Source organism: Mobula birostris, chromosome 23 (assembly GCF_030028105.1).
Source record: "Mobula birostris isolate sMobBir1 chromosome 23, sMobBir1.hap1, whole genome shotgun sequence".
Lineage (NCBI taxonomy): Eukaryota > Metazoa > Chordata > Chondrichthyes > Myliobatiformes > Myliobatidae > Mobula > Mobula birostris.
The window spans coordinates 56369598-56387038 of record NC_092392.1 but is presented as its reverse complement, the minus strand read 5'-3'; the positions used below and the strand labels follow the sequence as shown (position 1 = coordinate 56387038).

Here is a 17441-nt window from a genome sequence, read left to right as displayed (position 1 = left end):
CCCCCTGACAGTCACCCAGTTACTTGTGTCCTGCACCTTGGGTGTAACTACCTCCCTGTATGTCTGGTCTATGAACCCCTCAGCCTCCCAAATGATCCAGAGTTCATCCTGTCGCAGCTCCAACTCCTTAACGTGGTCTGTCAAAAACTCCAGCTGGTTGCACTTCTTGCAGGAGGTCTCCCTGCCTTCCCACGTCCCACAAGAGGAGCATTCCACCATCCTGCCTGGCATCCCCACTGCTCTGTGCAATAAGAAAGAATAAATAACGGAAAAAAAACATCTCCTACAATCTATCCTCTCCTCGCCGAAGCCTCGATGAGCCAAAGCCTCAACTCCCCACTAACACTGGTCCAAGCACACAACAGCCTCTCTGCTTAAGCCTAACCTCTTTATTGGATCTTGCCAAGTGCCTAATTGTGCACAATCCAATGTCTCCTTGGGAACTGTGGTGTGCAAAATGTGCCAAGTGCTGCTGCTCGCTTTGTTTAAGCTCTCTCTCCCTCTGCATAATCCAATGTCTCCTCTGAAGCTGTGGCATGTAAAATAGAAGAAATAAAAACTAAAATATTGAAGGTGGAAGTGCAATTTGACAAGACAGTAGAGCATAGGAACAGTTCCTTCTTCCCACAGTGTCTGTACCAACTTTGGTGCCCACACATGGTCTACCTCTTTATATGTCTGTCTAAATGTCTATATTTCACTTAGATGATGCCATCATGTCTGCTTCCAACCTCTGACCTGGTGGTAGGTTTCAGGGTCCTACCACTGAATTAAAACAAAAATTGCCATGCAACCTCAATTAAACTAACCCCTCCTGCACTTTAAACCTGTGCCCTCTAGTATTTGGCATTTCCATCTTGAGGATAAAAAAAAGTCTGACAGAATTTGGGAATTGAGAGAAGTTTGCACAGCCTCTGAAGCTTGCGCAACCTTGCTTTACAGTTAATCCTCTCTAATCAAGGCAACATCCTCGTGAACACCTCCTACACCCTCTCCAGAGCCCCAACACCCTTCCCGTAATGTTGTGACCAGAACCGTACTCAACACTCCAAATGTGACCTGACAAGTGCAACATGCCAACATTATACTCAACACCCAACTGGCAGCACGGCAACATAGTAGTTAGCGTAATGTCACTACAGCACCACGACCCAGGTCCAATTCCACTCTGCCTACACGGAGTTTGTGTGTTTTCTCCATGACCACATGGATTTTCTCCCACATTCTGGTCTGGCCACCTCATGTCAGGAAGGATGTGGATACTATAGAGAGTGTGTAGAGATTTACAAGGTTGCTGCCTGGATTGGAGAGCATGCCTTATGAGAATAGATTGCGTGAACTTGGCCTTTTCTCCTTGGAGCAACGTAGGATGAGAGGCATTGATCGTGTGGATAGCCAGAGGCTTTTTCCCAGGGCTGAAATGGCTAACATGAGGGGGCATGGTTTTAAGGTGCTTGGAAGTAGGTACAGAAGGGATGTCGGGGATAAGTTTTTCCACACAGAGAGTGGTGGGTGTGTAGAATGCACTGCTAGTGATGTTAGTAGAGGCGGATACAATCAGGTCTTTTAAGAGACTCTTAGATAGGTACATGGAGCTTAGAAAGATAGAAAGCTGTGCAGTAGGGTAATTCTAGACAATTTATAGAGCAGGTTACATGGTTGGCACAACGTTGTGGGCCAAAGGGTCTGTAATGCGCTGTAGATTTCTATATTATATTCTGAAGACATATGGGTTAGTAAGTTAATTGGCTGCAAGGGTGTAATTGGGCAACATGGACTACATGGATTGGAAGGGCCTGTTACCATTCAGCATCTCTAAATCTTAATGAAGGCCGGTATACCACCCTTACCGCCTCATCTACTTCTGTTGCCACTTTCAGGGACTTGCACCCCAATCTTCCTCTGTCCATCAGTCATTTTGTTTATCTATTGATCTTAGTTACCAATAGAGATCCAAGTGAAATTCAAGAGAACCAGGAAAGATGAGGTGAACATGAAAAATAAACAGATTTAAATATTCTAAAATTATTTTAGGTATACAACTGTACACAAGACTAAGTAGTTCCTGATAGCCTGCCTCTAAATTATTCGGATGATGCACAGGAATGCACCCAACCCCACCCATGTTACTTTGGGCAAGGCTTGAGTGTTAGAGTCAGAGAGGAAATATCAGCCTTCCTCCTTTGCCAGCCAGAAATATTTAGAGTTTTTTTTTTTGCAAACACATTCAGGAACTTCCCTTTGCAAGCCACTGGCCTGATACATTAACACGCAGTTGCAGAGGGGAATACAAGAGTCAGACTGCGTGGGATAAGTGGACTTGAGCCAGCAACTGTAGAGGGGCTGAATTCCATGGACCTTCCTGGGGGCGTCTCCCAGTGTAGACCCACTGCATGTGATCTCTAAGCGCACAGTGAGGGATTTCTGAGAATGGTGGGACCCCAGTGTTTTGTGGATGACAGTAACCATACTTTAATTTTTTTTTGGATTATGAAGACATGCAGTCCTCTTTTATTGTCATTTAGTAATGCATGCATTAAGAAATGATACAATATTTCCTCCGGTGTGATATCACAAAACATAGGACAGACCAAGACTGTAAAAACTGACAAGACCACATAATTATAACATATAGTTAAAACAGTGCAACAATACCATAACTTGATGAAGAAGTCCATGAGCACAGTAAAAAGTTCAAGGTCTCTCAAATGTCCCACATCTCACGCAGACAGGAGAAGGAAGAAAAATTCTCCCTGCCATGCCCGACCACACTCCGTCCCTGAGTCATCCGAAAACTTTGAGCCTCCGAATCAGCTCTCCGACACCGAGTACTGAGCACCATCTCTGTCTGAACGATTCGACCTCAATCTCGGTCGCCAACAGCAGGCAAAGCCGGGGATTTTGAGGCCTTCCCTCCAGAAGATTCCTGACCGCGCAGTAACGACAGCAGCGAACGAGCGTTTCAGAAATTTCTCCAGATGTTCCTCTGTGCTTTCACGTCCATCTCCATCAAATCAGAATTGTCCACGGCCCCTATTTAACGAATACGATATCATTTTTCACCGGAGGGCTGCGCACGCATGGTGCGCTGCTCTCTCTCCTCCCGCCGAAATTTGAAACTGAACGGTTTTCTAAAGCCATGCATTTCGCCATTGAATAAAGATTTATATGTGAAACCCCTTTTTACCGGGCGTCTCTGGAAATGCGGCTTGTTAGCCCCTCGTTAACAGCCACTGGACTCCGCGGTGAGAAACCCACCTTTCTTGGGCTTCTTACGTCTAGGGTGTTTATGACTTTGGTTCCGCCAAATCCGTAAGATTGGGATGTTTTGCCCCTCAAACTCTGGTTTGTGTGAATGCTATGTGATTAACTGCTCCCCCCCCCCCACCCGGCAATCACAAGAAATAACAGATCGCACACGGCATACAAGTATAAAGTAGTACAATTATGAACGTTAACTTCAGCAACCAGCTATTAAAGGAAAGAAAGATAAAAAAAAAAGGCCCATTATACTTTGACAGTCACATGTGCACGGTGGAGTTCAAATCTTCCAGTATCTGTTGTTTTCGATGTACACTGCACCTTCCGAATGTCACTCGAAATCCATCTTCCACCGATGGGCTCTTCCACCAGAGTATTGGTCCTTCCTCCTTGAAACCATTCATCTGCACGAAGCACCTTTTGCAACAGGGACGGCATCCCTCAGCCACCCTTCCTCCTGTCTTCTCTCATCTCCCACCGACCAAGACAACCCCAAACCAGTGTTCTCTGGAACCTTCTCCCCATTACACCGTCCTGATTGGCTGACACCACATTCCTAAATTGAACAAAGTCTCTCATCTCAGCTCAAACCCAGACAGGCTGAAAGCAGAACAGACTGCTCCTATGGAACTGCTACAATGAAATACCGACAGCATAGCAGTAAGGGTCTTAACTAGGGCATCACATATGTTTGCTTAAAAAAAAGACCCAGAGATCCCTGTGCCAGTGGGTGCAAAGGGACCTAGAAGTCCTCGTACAAGACTCCCAGAAGGTTAGTTCATAAGTTGAGTCTGTGGTAAAGGCGGCAAATACAACGTTGGCATTTATTTCAAGCGGAAATAGAATATAAAAACAAGGAGATAATGCTGAAGCTTTGTAAGACACTAATCAGGCCGCACTTGGAGGATTGTCAACAGTTTTGGGCCCCTCATCTCAGAAACGATATTGTCATTCGAGAGAGTCCAGGAGGCTCATGAGGATGATTCCATGAATGAAGAGGTTAACATGAGGAGAATTTGGCAGCTTTGGGCCTGTACTCACTGGAATTTAGAAGAACTCATGGCGATTTCACTGAAATCTACTGAATGTTGAATGGATGTGGAGAGGATGTTTCCTCTTTGGGGTGGGGTAATCCAGAAGTCAAGGGCTTAGCCTCAAAATTGAGGGGTGACCTTTTGGAACAGAGGTAAGGAGGAATTGTATTTAGCCGAAGAATGGTGAATCTGTGGAATTCTCTTCTACAGGCTGTGGTGGAGGCCTAATCCATGGGTGTAATTAAAGCAGAAGTTGATAGATTCCTAATTGGTTGGGGCATCAAGGGATATGGTGAGAGGGCAGGAATATGGAGTTGAATGGGATCTTGGATCAGTCATGATGAAATAGCAGAGCAGCTATTTGACAAGGGGCTGAATGACCTAATTTGACTCCTATGTATTATGATCTTATAGTCTAATAGACACCCTTGCTGCCTAGACTCAAAGACAAAGTGGGTGAAAGAAAATCTATTTTTACTCAGAAGTTCTGAGGAATTCTGGGATTGATGGCAAACATCACCACAGATAAGGACCACTCACATGTGCATTAAAGCAGACTGCAATTGTATTATCATTGCCCTTGGCTTGGAATGAAGTGTGAACCAGAGTAATGCCTTTAAACTGTGCTTGTGTCACTACAGACAACACAGTCAGTTCCCGTCTCTCAAGTGAAAACACCAACTTCCTTAATCAAATCCCCGGTGAATGAAAAAGCACGAAGGTGCAGCAAACGTAGCTGAAGGGATGGGTTAAAACAGCCTTCACAGGAAGGCTATTTTGGTAGCTGACCATAAGAAGAAGAAACCTAACAGTTGACAACACATGCAAGGGAGGCCAGGAAATAAAAGATGAGCAAGAAGCAATCGGAGTCAATAGCTTTCGCTATCTTCTTCCTTCCAAGGCTGACGGTTAAACAATCCCGCGCTACCATCTAAGCATTGAATGGAAACAAGGATATTAAAGAAAATGCAAAGAATTGTGTATTATACTGAAGGGAACGGAAACAAGAAGAAAGCTGCTGGTTAAAAACATTGAGGGAAACTCGCATGTCAAGAATTTCTTGCATTGGAATGCATTGAACGGGCATTATTGATAGCACTTAAAATTTATTTAGTTAAGAGGTACAGCATCATTGATTAGTCCTATTCATTGGATTAGCCATCCCCAACAGGACACAGGCTTTGAGCGAGGTGGCTAAGCAACTCATTTCTCCCCTCCCCAAATTCCCACTGCCCTTTCCACATGCCTGATGCAGTATTACTTAGGCAAGTGTTATTGCCCTCTCCTAGTCCTCTGCGAACCTTCAGCAAGATGAGAACTGCAGCAGTAAAGTGTGAACTTTGGAGTGAGTGAGAAGCTAGGAACATGGAATTCGAACAACAATGGCTGAATAGGGAAAAGGGGAAAGCGGGCTGATTATGATCGAAGATGACAAACAGAGGATATCATTTGTACAAGTTTTTCAATTGTACTGATTCATTTCTTCTTAAGAATAAGGATCAATACCTAAAAAAACCCCCAGAATGCTGGAAAATCCTCAGCAGGGAAAACAGCTGCTATACAGAGTGAAACAGAGCTAAGGGACATTTTAAGTGTTTTGGATCGATACATGAACGAGAGGGCATGGAGGGCCATGTTCAGGTACAGGTAGACGGGACTAGGCAGAGACCAACTAGGGCAGTGGGGACCAGATGGGCCAAAAGGCCTGTTTCTATGCTGCAGTCCTCTATGATCAAGTGGATTGCACAACAGGGCAGCTGGTAGAACCATTGCCTCATTGTTCCGGAGATCAGAGCTGTGTGTGAAGTCTATATGCTTCCCTCCCTCTTCCCTTTGTGACAGAAGTCCCTTCAAGGAGCTCTGATTTCCTCCTACATCCCAAAGATGAACTATTTATCAGGCCAAATGGCCACTACAAATTGCGCCAGGTGTGTATGCAAATGGTAGAATTTGTAAACTCATGGGCAGAGAGATTAAAACTGGATTAGTGTGCATAGGTGGACGTTGTGGAGCATAGACTTGGCCTGTTTCCTCAGGATTTCACAGTGTAGGCTGATGCTCCCACTTGTGAGGCCAAAAGCCCCAGCTGTTGTCAAATTACTTCTGATGCATGGAGTCATTATGTTTATGCAAAATGCTAGTCAGCCACAATGCAGCTGCTGTCACATCTGCAACAGGAACAGAAGGCTGTGGTTCAACTTCCACTCAACCTGAACAGAAAAGTCTCAGCCTACAGTCATTCAGACAAAGAGTGAAACCAAAGCCTCACTGGGCTTGAGATGGAAATGAAGGTTCCCAGATCACTGGGAGGACTAGCAACTCTCTCCCTTGTCCTGATCAGCAGCTACTTTACAATGATTGTCTGGTCATTACCTCCTGGCTACTTGTGAGGTCTATCCGTGGCATGTGGGTTATGCTTCACTGCATTACAACAACCCCTATGCTCCAGGACTTTACATCCAAGGATGGTGAAAGGCACGGTACGAATGGAGGCCTTTCTCATTGCTTCAGTCGGGCTTACGTGCAAAGCAACTTTGACACCCTTGGTAAATGAGTGTGATTAAGTGATAAGGAGAAATACACATTCATCCAAGTGAGCAGCAGTTCTGTGGGCAAAAAAAAAAGCCCCAGAGAGGTCAGAGGAGAATGGCCAGACTGGTTCAAGCTGATAGGAAGGCAACAGAGACTCAAATAACCATGCATCGCAAAAGTGCTGTGCAGATGAGCATCCCTAAATGTATGACATGTTGAGCATTGAAATGAATGGGGTACAGCAGCAGTAGGCCATGACCAAGTTTAGAGCTGTATACAGTCATGAAGGAGCATAAATTTTCCCCAGGGAAAGGGAACCAAAAACGAGAGAGACAGAGACAGAGACAGATTTTAAAAGGGACAGGAGAGGCAACTTCTTCATGCAGGTGGCAGCATGTACTTGGACTGAGCTACCAGAGAATGTGCTTAAAGAGTCAAAATTATTATCAGTGTCTTATGACATGAAATTTGCTTTTTGCAGCAGCAGGACAGTACAAAGTCAAAAGATACTACAAGAAATGAATAAAAACAGTAGTGCAAAAGGAGTAATGAGGTGGCATTCATGGGCCAATCACAAATCTGATGGTGGAAGAAAAATGTTGCTCCTAAATTCATTACAATAACATCGAAAAGGCATTTTGAAAAAATGCACGGACAGAAAAGGTTCAGAGGGATATGGGGCAAACATGGGCAAATGGGACTAAATCAGGAGAACTCCTAAGTTGATGTGGAGAAAGTCACACTAAATTTGTTGTTGAAGTACATATAAACTGAATGACCACTTTCGGTACCACCTAAACCTAATAAAGTTTCCACTGAGTGCCTGATAGTGGTCTTCCGCTGCTATCACCCATTGATGTGTTATTCATTCAGAGATGCTCTTCTGAACACTGCTGTTGTAACACAGGGTTCTGTGAGTTACTGTCACCTTTCTATCAGCTTGAACTAGGCTGGCCATTCTCCTCTCCTTACCCATAGAACTGCTTTTCACTGGGTGTTTTGTTTCTGGTACCATTCTCTGTAAACTCTAGAGCAGGGGTTTCCAACCTGGGGTCCATGAATCCTTTGGTTAATGGGAGGGGGCTATGGCATAAAAACAGTTGGGAACCCCTACTTTAGAGATTGTTGTGCATAAAATTCCTAGGAAATAAGCAGTTACTCAAACCATTCCTTCTGGCACCAACAATCATTCCATGGTCAAAGTCACTTAGATCACATTTTCTTCCTCATTCTGATGTTTGGTCTGAAAAACAACTGAACCTCGTGACCATGTCGGCATGCTTTTATGCATTGAGTGACTGCCACATGGTTGGCTGATTGGGTATTCGTTTTAACGAACTGTACAGGGATGCCTAATAAAGATGCCCACTGAGTGTATATTACCACATAGCACCTCGAGATTCATTTTCTTGCAGGCATTTACAGGAAAGTAAAGATACAATAGAATTTATGAAAAGTGTACATAAACTTCCAATTTAAAATGGTGCTGGTGACTTTCTGGCAGCAAACACAGCTATTAACAATTTTATTACTCACTTTTTCCTCAAAAACCAATCACTGCAATCAATAGCCTGTAATTTCTGTTTTGGCGTTGAGCTTTTGAACCACCTGTACAACCTGGCATTTTTGCGGGGTGAATTGAAGTCTTGAAGGTGCAGGATAGTCGTGGTGCGGTGTGTGCAGGTTGAATTGAGGTGATGGGCCCCAGGCCCAAGAGCTGGAAACAAGCCAATGTTTGACTGATTTAAGTGCTGTACCAGACTGAAAAAGTCAGCGTGTTGAGGCCGTGGGCAAAGGACGGCTTCTCATGAGGTTTACTCATTTCTGCGCTGAACGGTGGCTGTGGCCTGCAATTAACAGGCTCCTGGATCGGCTGTGATTGGCTTCGTGGCTGTGGACTCACTTTTGTGAATGTCAGTTCAGAATGTTATTCGCTTACTCTTATTGTTTGCACATGGTGTTCCTGCACATTGGGTGTTTTATGGTCTTTTTTCTCTCCAATGGGTTCTATTAAGTTTCTTTGTTCTGTGGCTGCCAGTAAGGAGATGAAACTCAAGGCTGCATATAGTATACGTGCTTTGAGAGTAAGCGCAATTTGAACTTAAAGGCTGACTAACAGCAAATGTGCAAAAGATGAGTGTAGTTCACTAAAATCTATATCTGACTACCTGGAATCTTAAAAAAACTACAATCAAATGTACCTAAAGCAGAATATTGAACAAAATTAAAATGAAAGGAACAATGCAGTGGGAAGGTGACAAAGAGAACTTGTGGCAGTGTGAGGCAGAAATACACATGGTGTTTCATCAAGTGATGTGTGTTGGAACACAGGAACTGAGCTAAATTGTGCTTATCAGAAAATTAACCCAAAAACTGAAACCTAAATATAACTGACTGCTCATTAAATTACAAGCCAAGAGATTAGAAACTCTGAATCTTACAGTACAAATGAGCCATTTGGCCCATCATGTTTGTACTGGACGTAAGGCGAGTCCCACTCTTTCCTTTTCCCATGTCACCACAGTGATATCCTGTTCCTTTTGAGGGAAAGTTCTAAGTGTACATTTAGATTGCATGATCCATTTAAAAGACACTGGAGAATGGACATGAGACAGGAGATCGGGAGGATTTGACTGGCACAACTGGTCACACCACACTTGCACTTGGCTCCCTGCACTGTGCTATAGCACAGTTTGATACCAGATAGCATTATGACAGATTCCGCTGAAAACCAGCACAAGTTTTAACCTGTTTTCAAAGTAATTCGAGAAAATCAAATCTACCAGGCAAGTAACAACCATACACTCAAAGCCATTTCAAGCTATTTCTAGCAAAAAAATATCACAACACAGGTAAATGTCATAATAGCTAAGAGCCAGGAACAGATACAGTGATAATGCAAACTTATTGTGAATTATGCACGGTTCAATCTGCATCAATCACAAAAGGTAATTAGACAGTTCTATAGATTTGTTTGATTCAGTTTTTACTTAAATAACCAATCCCTTGAGAATCAAAAACAACTTCATGGTCCAGGCAAAAATTCCTATTGGATTCAGAGAGATATGTAATCTTTGAGGTGCTACTGGGGCTAGAGGAGGAAGATATTTAACTAAAGGCAGCATATGGCATGCTTGCCTTCATTGGTCAAAGCACTGAGTGTAAGAGTAAGGAAGTCATGCTACAGATATAAAACTTGGGTTAGGTCAGGCACATGTAATATTTCAGTAATATTTGAGTAATACTGCAAATATGTTCTTGATTAAGCATTCTTTGTTTAATTATTGGTTATACATAAACTTACGTCATTAGCATATGTCATCACATCACCATTTGACACGTGTGTCTCAATTGTAAAAAAAAAAGAACTCGCATTTTGGACTCTCCACTTTTAACTTTGAAGTTTTATGCTTTGGAGTTACAAAACAACAGTGGCAACAAGATATTTAAAACGAACTCAAGACTCTGGAAGTGCAGCAAGACATTAAATTTTTATTTAAAAAAAAGCATGCAGGTATTCTTCAGAAGAGAAGACATGACCAGGTTTAAAAAAGGCAGGAAGAGAAGAATTCACAGGTTCATAAACAGCGTGTAGCAGAAGATAATTGCAAGAAGAGAGTAGAAATGGCTGGCAGCTTTGGAAAGATGGATGTGTTCCATTATGCAGCAGATAACAGGATATTGTATATGGAGCAAATTGAACACTATTTTAAAGTAAATGGAATAGCTAACGAGAAACAAGTACCAGTTTTGCTGAATGTGTTGCATTTAAAGGCATACAGTTTGATTGCTCCAAACAAACCTGCAGAAATGAGCTTTGCTGATACTGTGAAAGTAGTGCAGAAATATTTAGAACAGGGACCATTGTTGACTACAGGATACATTAGGTTTTATAAATGGAATCAAAAGGAAGGAGTCAATTTCAGCATACATGGCTGAATGGAAAAGATTGAGCATTGTCAGTTTTTAATGTGCTTTGTAGAGCTTTGCAAGAAAGTGTTCAAAATAGTCTCCTACCTGAAGCACAACTTACATTGAAAAGAACAGTTGAAATAACTCCATAAATGGAAACAACAAACAGATGCGATTGAGTTGCAGTCAGGCATGAACAAAATTGTAATATCTAAACAGAAACTTGCCTGGCTGAACAAATTGTGTTACTATTGTGGCAAGGGCTCACATGCACTAGACAAATGCAGATCTAAAGGTGAAACTTGCAGAAAATGCAGCAAAATAGGACAAGTACAAAGAGCATGTTGGGCAGACAAAAACACATGGACTGCACAGGGAAGGAAAAAAAGATGAAAAGTTTCAGTTTCAGAAAGAACACTAATCTGCATGCTGTTAATGAAAAATCTGATAATCATGAGAATGCCACAGGCCTGGATAGCCTCGAGATATACAATGAGAAAACTAACAATAGACAAGCAATATGGCTAACACCAGAAGTGAATGGTAAACTAAATAAAATAGAATTGGATACTTGCTTGGCTGTTTCAATCATTTCACAAAATGAGCTTGAACAGCATTTCAAAAGATCCTGAACTAAAGTCTGCAGATGTCCAGCTAAGAACTTATACTGGTGAAAAGACAACTCCTGTGGGGATGACATTTGTAACAGTGAAATACAACAAGCCACATTGGGCTTGTATGTGGTAAAAATAAAACAGGAGGGCCAGCATTGTGGGGTCATGGGTGGCTGAGACAACTATAAGTTGATTGGAGATCCATCCATAATTTGTATGCCAATTCCCCTGCAATAGAGTCAACTAGAAATTTAAAAAAAGAGTACTGAATGATGCCACAACTGTTTCCAGACTGTACACCATGAACCGTGTATACCACGCCAATCTCTGTGCCTCTGGTTGAAAAGCGTATTGGACCAAGGAAGGACATGCAGCTCAGAGGAAACAGGAAAGTGACGAAAGCACTTGACCAACTACAACAGTTTTTGTACGCAACATACAGTATCTGAGAACGCTTCCAAAGTGTTAATCTGGCACTTATTTGCAAAATTTACCTTGGTTTTAAGTTGGAAGAGAGTTCAAAGAGCTTTGGGAAAAATGCAAACATTTGGCTTTTGTGAATATAAGGAACCAAAATCTACTCTGTGTGCATTGTCATTGCGTGGGAGACAAAAAGCTGCTTGTAAAAGTAGATGTAAAGACCAAAGTCCAGCTGGATGAATGGAAGGCCAAAAAGAAAGGACTCAATAGAGATATGAAAAGAGAAGCTACATTAGATGATTTTATGGATGAGGAAACCAGGAGTTTTCTCGTAAAGGGAGCAAATGATATATAGATAGACAGACATACATTATTGATCTCAAAGGAAATTGGGTTTTGTTACAGTTGCACCAACCAAGAATAGAGTAGAAATATAGCAATATAAAACCATAAATAATTAAATAATAATACGTAAATTATGCCAGATGGAAATAAGTCCAGGACCAGCCTATTGGCTCAGGGTGTCTGACCCTCCAAGGGAGGAGTTGTAAAGTTTGATGGCCACAGGCAGGAATGACTTCCTATGACGCTCTGTGTTGCATCTTGGTGGAATGAGTCTCTGGCTGAACGTACTCCTGTGCCCAACCAGTACATTATGTAGTGGATAGGAGACATTGTCCAAGATGGCATGCAACTTGGACAGCATCCTCTTTTCAGACACCACCGTCAGAGAGATTAAGTCAAAAGAAAGATTAATAGGAGAATACTCCAGTGAATGAAATGCACCTTTAAGATCGAATGCACATCCCAGAAAGAAGAAAAGGAAAAGAAGGGTGTCCAGATCTGTTAGAACCACAAGGTGCAGTCTCAGAGTCAACTCCTACAACTACCAGAGGAGCCCCAGGACCTGAGATTGTTTCAGAGCCACAAGACTCACCTACCATGCAGAGTGACCTCCCTCATCAGGAAAGACATTATCATACAAGAGTAAGAAATCCTCCAGTGATTAAATCTTCAGCTGGAATGCATGTTGAGTTGAGATGCATTCTACATTGAGTTGGCGTTTATAGCTAAGCAGGAAGGGGTATTGTGTATTTAATATTTGAGTAATATTGTAAATTTGTTGATTAGGCATTTTGTTTAATTAATTCATTTGGCTACATGTAAAAGTATGTCACTAGCATAGGCCACTATGCCACCAGGTGACATGTGCAAGCCTTGCTTAAAATAAAAGCTGTTAGACTCATATTTCAGACACTTTTTTTCGTGCAGTAGTTGTATGCTTTGGAGTTACAAAACATAACAGGCCACACAAAGTATTTTGTGCAGTTCTGATTCCTCTATTACAGGAAAGGATGCAAGAGAAGTTTTCCAGGGTCCTGCCTTGATTTTGAGGGCATAATCTTTTGAGGTTGGACGAACTTGGGATAATTTCTCCAGAGTGACAGAGGGCGAGAGGGGAGACCTAACAGGAATGTATAAAATTATTAGAAGCATAGATAGAGCAGACAGACAATCTTCTCTCCCACTTCCCTCACCAGAGAAGAAAGATCAAATACTTTCATGAATGCAGTTAAGGTGAGACAGGGAAATTTAAGAGGTGTGCGGGGCAAGTTTTTGCTTCAAGCGGTGGGGGGCTTCCGGAGATGACGGTGGAAGCAGATACGCTCGGCACAGACGCGATGGGCTGAAGGGCCTATTCCTGTAGTGTGCTATGTTCTATATCTGTTCCCCATTTCATCAATTCAAATCTTAACTTGATTTTACAATCAGGCCACACCCCTTCACACTTTCACCTGAAATGAGGCAAGTTTTCGGGTTTGGAAACTGGGTCAGGCCCACAGAGTTCCATGTACCTGATATCTTGCAGGAAATATGTCATGTAGGGTTTCCACAGAGGAACTACTACAACTGGACCTCAATTATTATTATTATTATTATTTTTTTTAAAAGACTGATTGATTCTTAACCTATTAAACAAAAGGAAATGAAAAATTCAAACCAATATGTATTTAAACTCAATTTGCTTAACATTACCCAATCTTCGCATTAAGGGGGATCCCAACCAAGTCACCTTGCCCACACAACACCTACTCAGAGTTATTATTAGAGTTTTCAATAATTCGTAGGTGGGGGAGGAAGTTCTTTGGGCTATATTTATACCCACTTTTTAAATCAGATTTAACCACAGTACAAAACAAGAGCATTTCACATTGTAATGCTCGCCCAAACTGCATTACAGCCCTTGAACACCAATGCCTTTGAATGGAAAATCCTACAGAAAGTAGTGGTGACACAGCCCAGTCCATCACAGAGAAAGCCCTCCCTCCCCACACCACTGAGCACATCAACATGAAAGGTTGTGGCAGGAAAGCAGCATCCATCAGAAACTGGTGCACGTACCCTGATGATCCAGCATCTATCTCAGAAATTAAGATATGGGGAGGGTGCAGAGAGCAAGCAGAAAATGTGGTGGAGCAGATTTGGAAAAGCAGTTAGAGAACAGGACTCTGAACTGTGGGTCGAGTACACTGCTGGAATGCAGGGGTCAGGAATGTGGCTGGTTCTGAGGCTAGAGCTTGGGTCAGAGCCGGCAACACAGGCAAGTCTGAAGTCAAAGCCAAGGTGCAGAGTACTTGTGTATTCAATACTCCTAAAGCTCTGGGTTCACGGATAACTTTTTAATAATTGTGTGTTAGATTTGATTAGATTAAATTCAACTTTATTGTCATTGTGCCAAGTACAGATACAAAGCCAATGAAATGCATTTAGCATCTGACCAGAAATGCAAAGCGTTATTTACAAAATAACTGCGAATAAAAAAGTGCTACAGCACACAAATATAAAAGTACTGAGACAGTACAATATGGGTGCAATACTGCTCAGCGCTGTGATGTGAGGTTCAGCAGGGTCACAGCCTCAGGGAAGAAGCTCTTCCTGTGCCTGCTGGTGCAGGAGCGGAGGCTCCTGTAGCGCCTACCGGATGGGAGGAGAGTAAAAAGTCCATGGTTAGGGTGAGATGCATCCCTGATAATGCTTTTTGCCCTGCCCAGGCAGCTTTTATGGTAGATGTTCTCAATGGTGGGCAATTGGGTGCCGATAATCCGCTGGGCAGTTTTCACCACACGCTGGAGTGCTTTGTGGTCCGATACGGGACAATTGCCATACCACACTGAGACACAGTTGGCGCGTATGCTCTCAATGGTACAGTGGTAAAAGTCCGTCAGTATCTTGGGACAGAGGTGAGCTTTCTTCATGCTCCGCAGGAAATAAAGGCGCTGTTGCCTTTATTTCCTGCGGAGATAGCACAAAAAATGTGATGGAACTCAGTGGGCCAGGTAGCATCTATGAAGGGGAATAAACAGTCAATATTACAGGCAGAGATCTTTCATCAGGACCAGTGTATTTGGGTACAAATACGATTAAGAGACAAAAGTCCAGAACATATGCTAGCCTGCACTACAGGCTGCAGATTAGGGAGATTTATTGAAGGCCTCAGAGTTATTGACATACATGCTGCCCCACAAGCAAATCTCCTTGAAGAAGCTGGAGATCCATCAGCCAGTCCTCATTAGATCAGTGGTGGAGAGGATCTGCAACTTTAAATCCCTTAGTGTTAACATACAAGAGGACATGTCCTGTGACCAACACACAAGTGCCAACACAAAGGCGGCACAACAGCACCTCTATTTATTGAGAAGATTTCGCAGATTCGGCATGTCACCTAAAATTGACAAACTTCCATAGATACACGGTGGAAAGCACCTAACTGGGTGCATCACAGCCTAGTATGGAAGCACAAATGCTCAAGAATGAAAAAAATCACAATACATAAAGTGGAGGATATAACCCAGTCCATCACAGGCAAAAGCCTACCCACCATTGAACACATCTACAAGGAGCACCGCCACAAGAAAGCAGCATCCATCAAGGACCACAACCATCCAGCCATGCTCTCTCCTCTTGCTGCTGCCATCAGGGAGGAGGTACCACATCACCAGGTTCCGGAAGTTATTACCCTACAACTCTCAGGATCCTAAACTAGCATGGATAACTTCACTCATCTTAGCTATGAACTGACGCCACAACCTCTGAACTCACTGTCAAGGACTCTAACTCATGTTCACAGTATTATTTATTTGCATGATCTGTCAGCTTTTGTACATTGGTTGCTTGTCAGCTTTTATGTTTAGTTTTTCATAAATTCTATTGTATTTCTTTATTTTTCTCCCTGCAAGAAAATGAATCTCAAGATATTATATGGTGACATATACGGTACATACTTGGCTAATAAATTTACCAAGAGGCCACTATTTGTAATAGTTTGAGAATGCTGCCCTTTGAAGTGTTTGAAGGGCGAGTCTGAATGTACTACCAGCCCTTCCCTCAGGGAGGTTACCAAAACATCACCTCTTGAGTCAGGAGAAAATAGCTGGAGGTGATTTGAAGTGATGCGAAATTTTATACACCAATATAAATTGGAGCTTGATTAAAAATATAGCAAGCAGGAAACCACATTATATAAATAGGAACAAATACATGAAGTAAATGTCAGGCATGCCTCTAAATAAACTAGGCAAAAGCTTGTCTTGTAATAACATGGCAATCTTATCAAACAACAACCAACCCAGTTAAACCCATCTCCCTCCAAGCTTAAAACAAACCACAGATGCAATGAATTCAGTACCCCACTTCAAAGGCTGGTTCCACTTTCAGGAATGAACCATTCGAACCTCACCTCGAGCTTAGCTCCATGCAGATCTTTGCTGTTAATTTCCAGTTCAGCCACTTGCTTCAACAACGTCACTAAAGCATCAATCTCTTCAGAAACTTCTGTTGCCTGCACACAGAACATAGACCATTACAGCACACTACAAGTCCCATGGCAACCTTTTAACTGACTACGATCAAGTTAACCCTTCCCTCTGACATAGCCCTCCAACCCATTTTGCAATCATCCATGCCCCCAACATATCTGCCTCCTCCACATCCCTGCCAGGCCATTCCATGCATCAGCTATTGTATCATATTAGCCATTTCCACCTGGAAAACAGTTTCTGGCTAGCAGAATCTATGCCTTTATTTGTTCGTAACATTAACATATAAATCATACCTGGAAAATAGTTTAGGTTGGAAAGACCATTTGAACCTGCAAATAACCCACTAACTGGATTGATACAGCAAGTTTAATATTGTCAGTCCTTTCCCAAGAACTTCCCAAGAGAATAAGCTGTAAAATTTTAAGAGGCACATTAGGTGAACAAAATAGTGAAATTAAAAAGAAAGAAGGAGGAGAGAGAAGAAAACGTTGGAGAGATTCATGAAGGGAACTCAGGGAAACACATGATCACACAAACCTGTCTTCTTTCATTGCCGGTGCTAAGCAGCCAGACAATGGGTACAGAGGCAGTGTCTGGAACTGGAGGAATGCAGAATTTGGAGACCATTGCAGTTTTGAAAGGTGGGAAGAGGAGGGTACATGGACAAATTCAAATACAAGAACAGGAATATAGAGAGAACGGTGAAAGTGCAGTCGCCCAACTCCAGGTCAATTAAAATATTCTCATAAGGGTTTTAATTGAGGTGGAAGGCAAGAAGTTGTAGAATCAAAAAGTATGATCAGAGTATTATAGCATGAAAACAGGCCCTTCAACCCAACTCATCCATG

General features: G+C 42.5%; 1 protein-coding gene across 1 annotated transcript in view; it reads right to left on the bottom strand.

Annotated features, from left to right (window-relative positions):
* The window catches only part of lrmp (lymphoid-restricted membrane protein), a 227776-nt gene that overhangs the window by 132391 nt on the left and 77944 nt on the right, over nt 1–17441 (bottom strand). The window contains exon 14 of the mRNA XM_072241407.1: nt 16512–16613. Coding sequence (XP_072097508.1) covers nt 16512–16613 — 102 coding nt within the window. The remainder of the gene's footprint in view (nt 1–16511; nt 16614–17441) is intronic.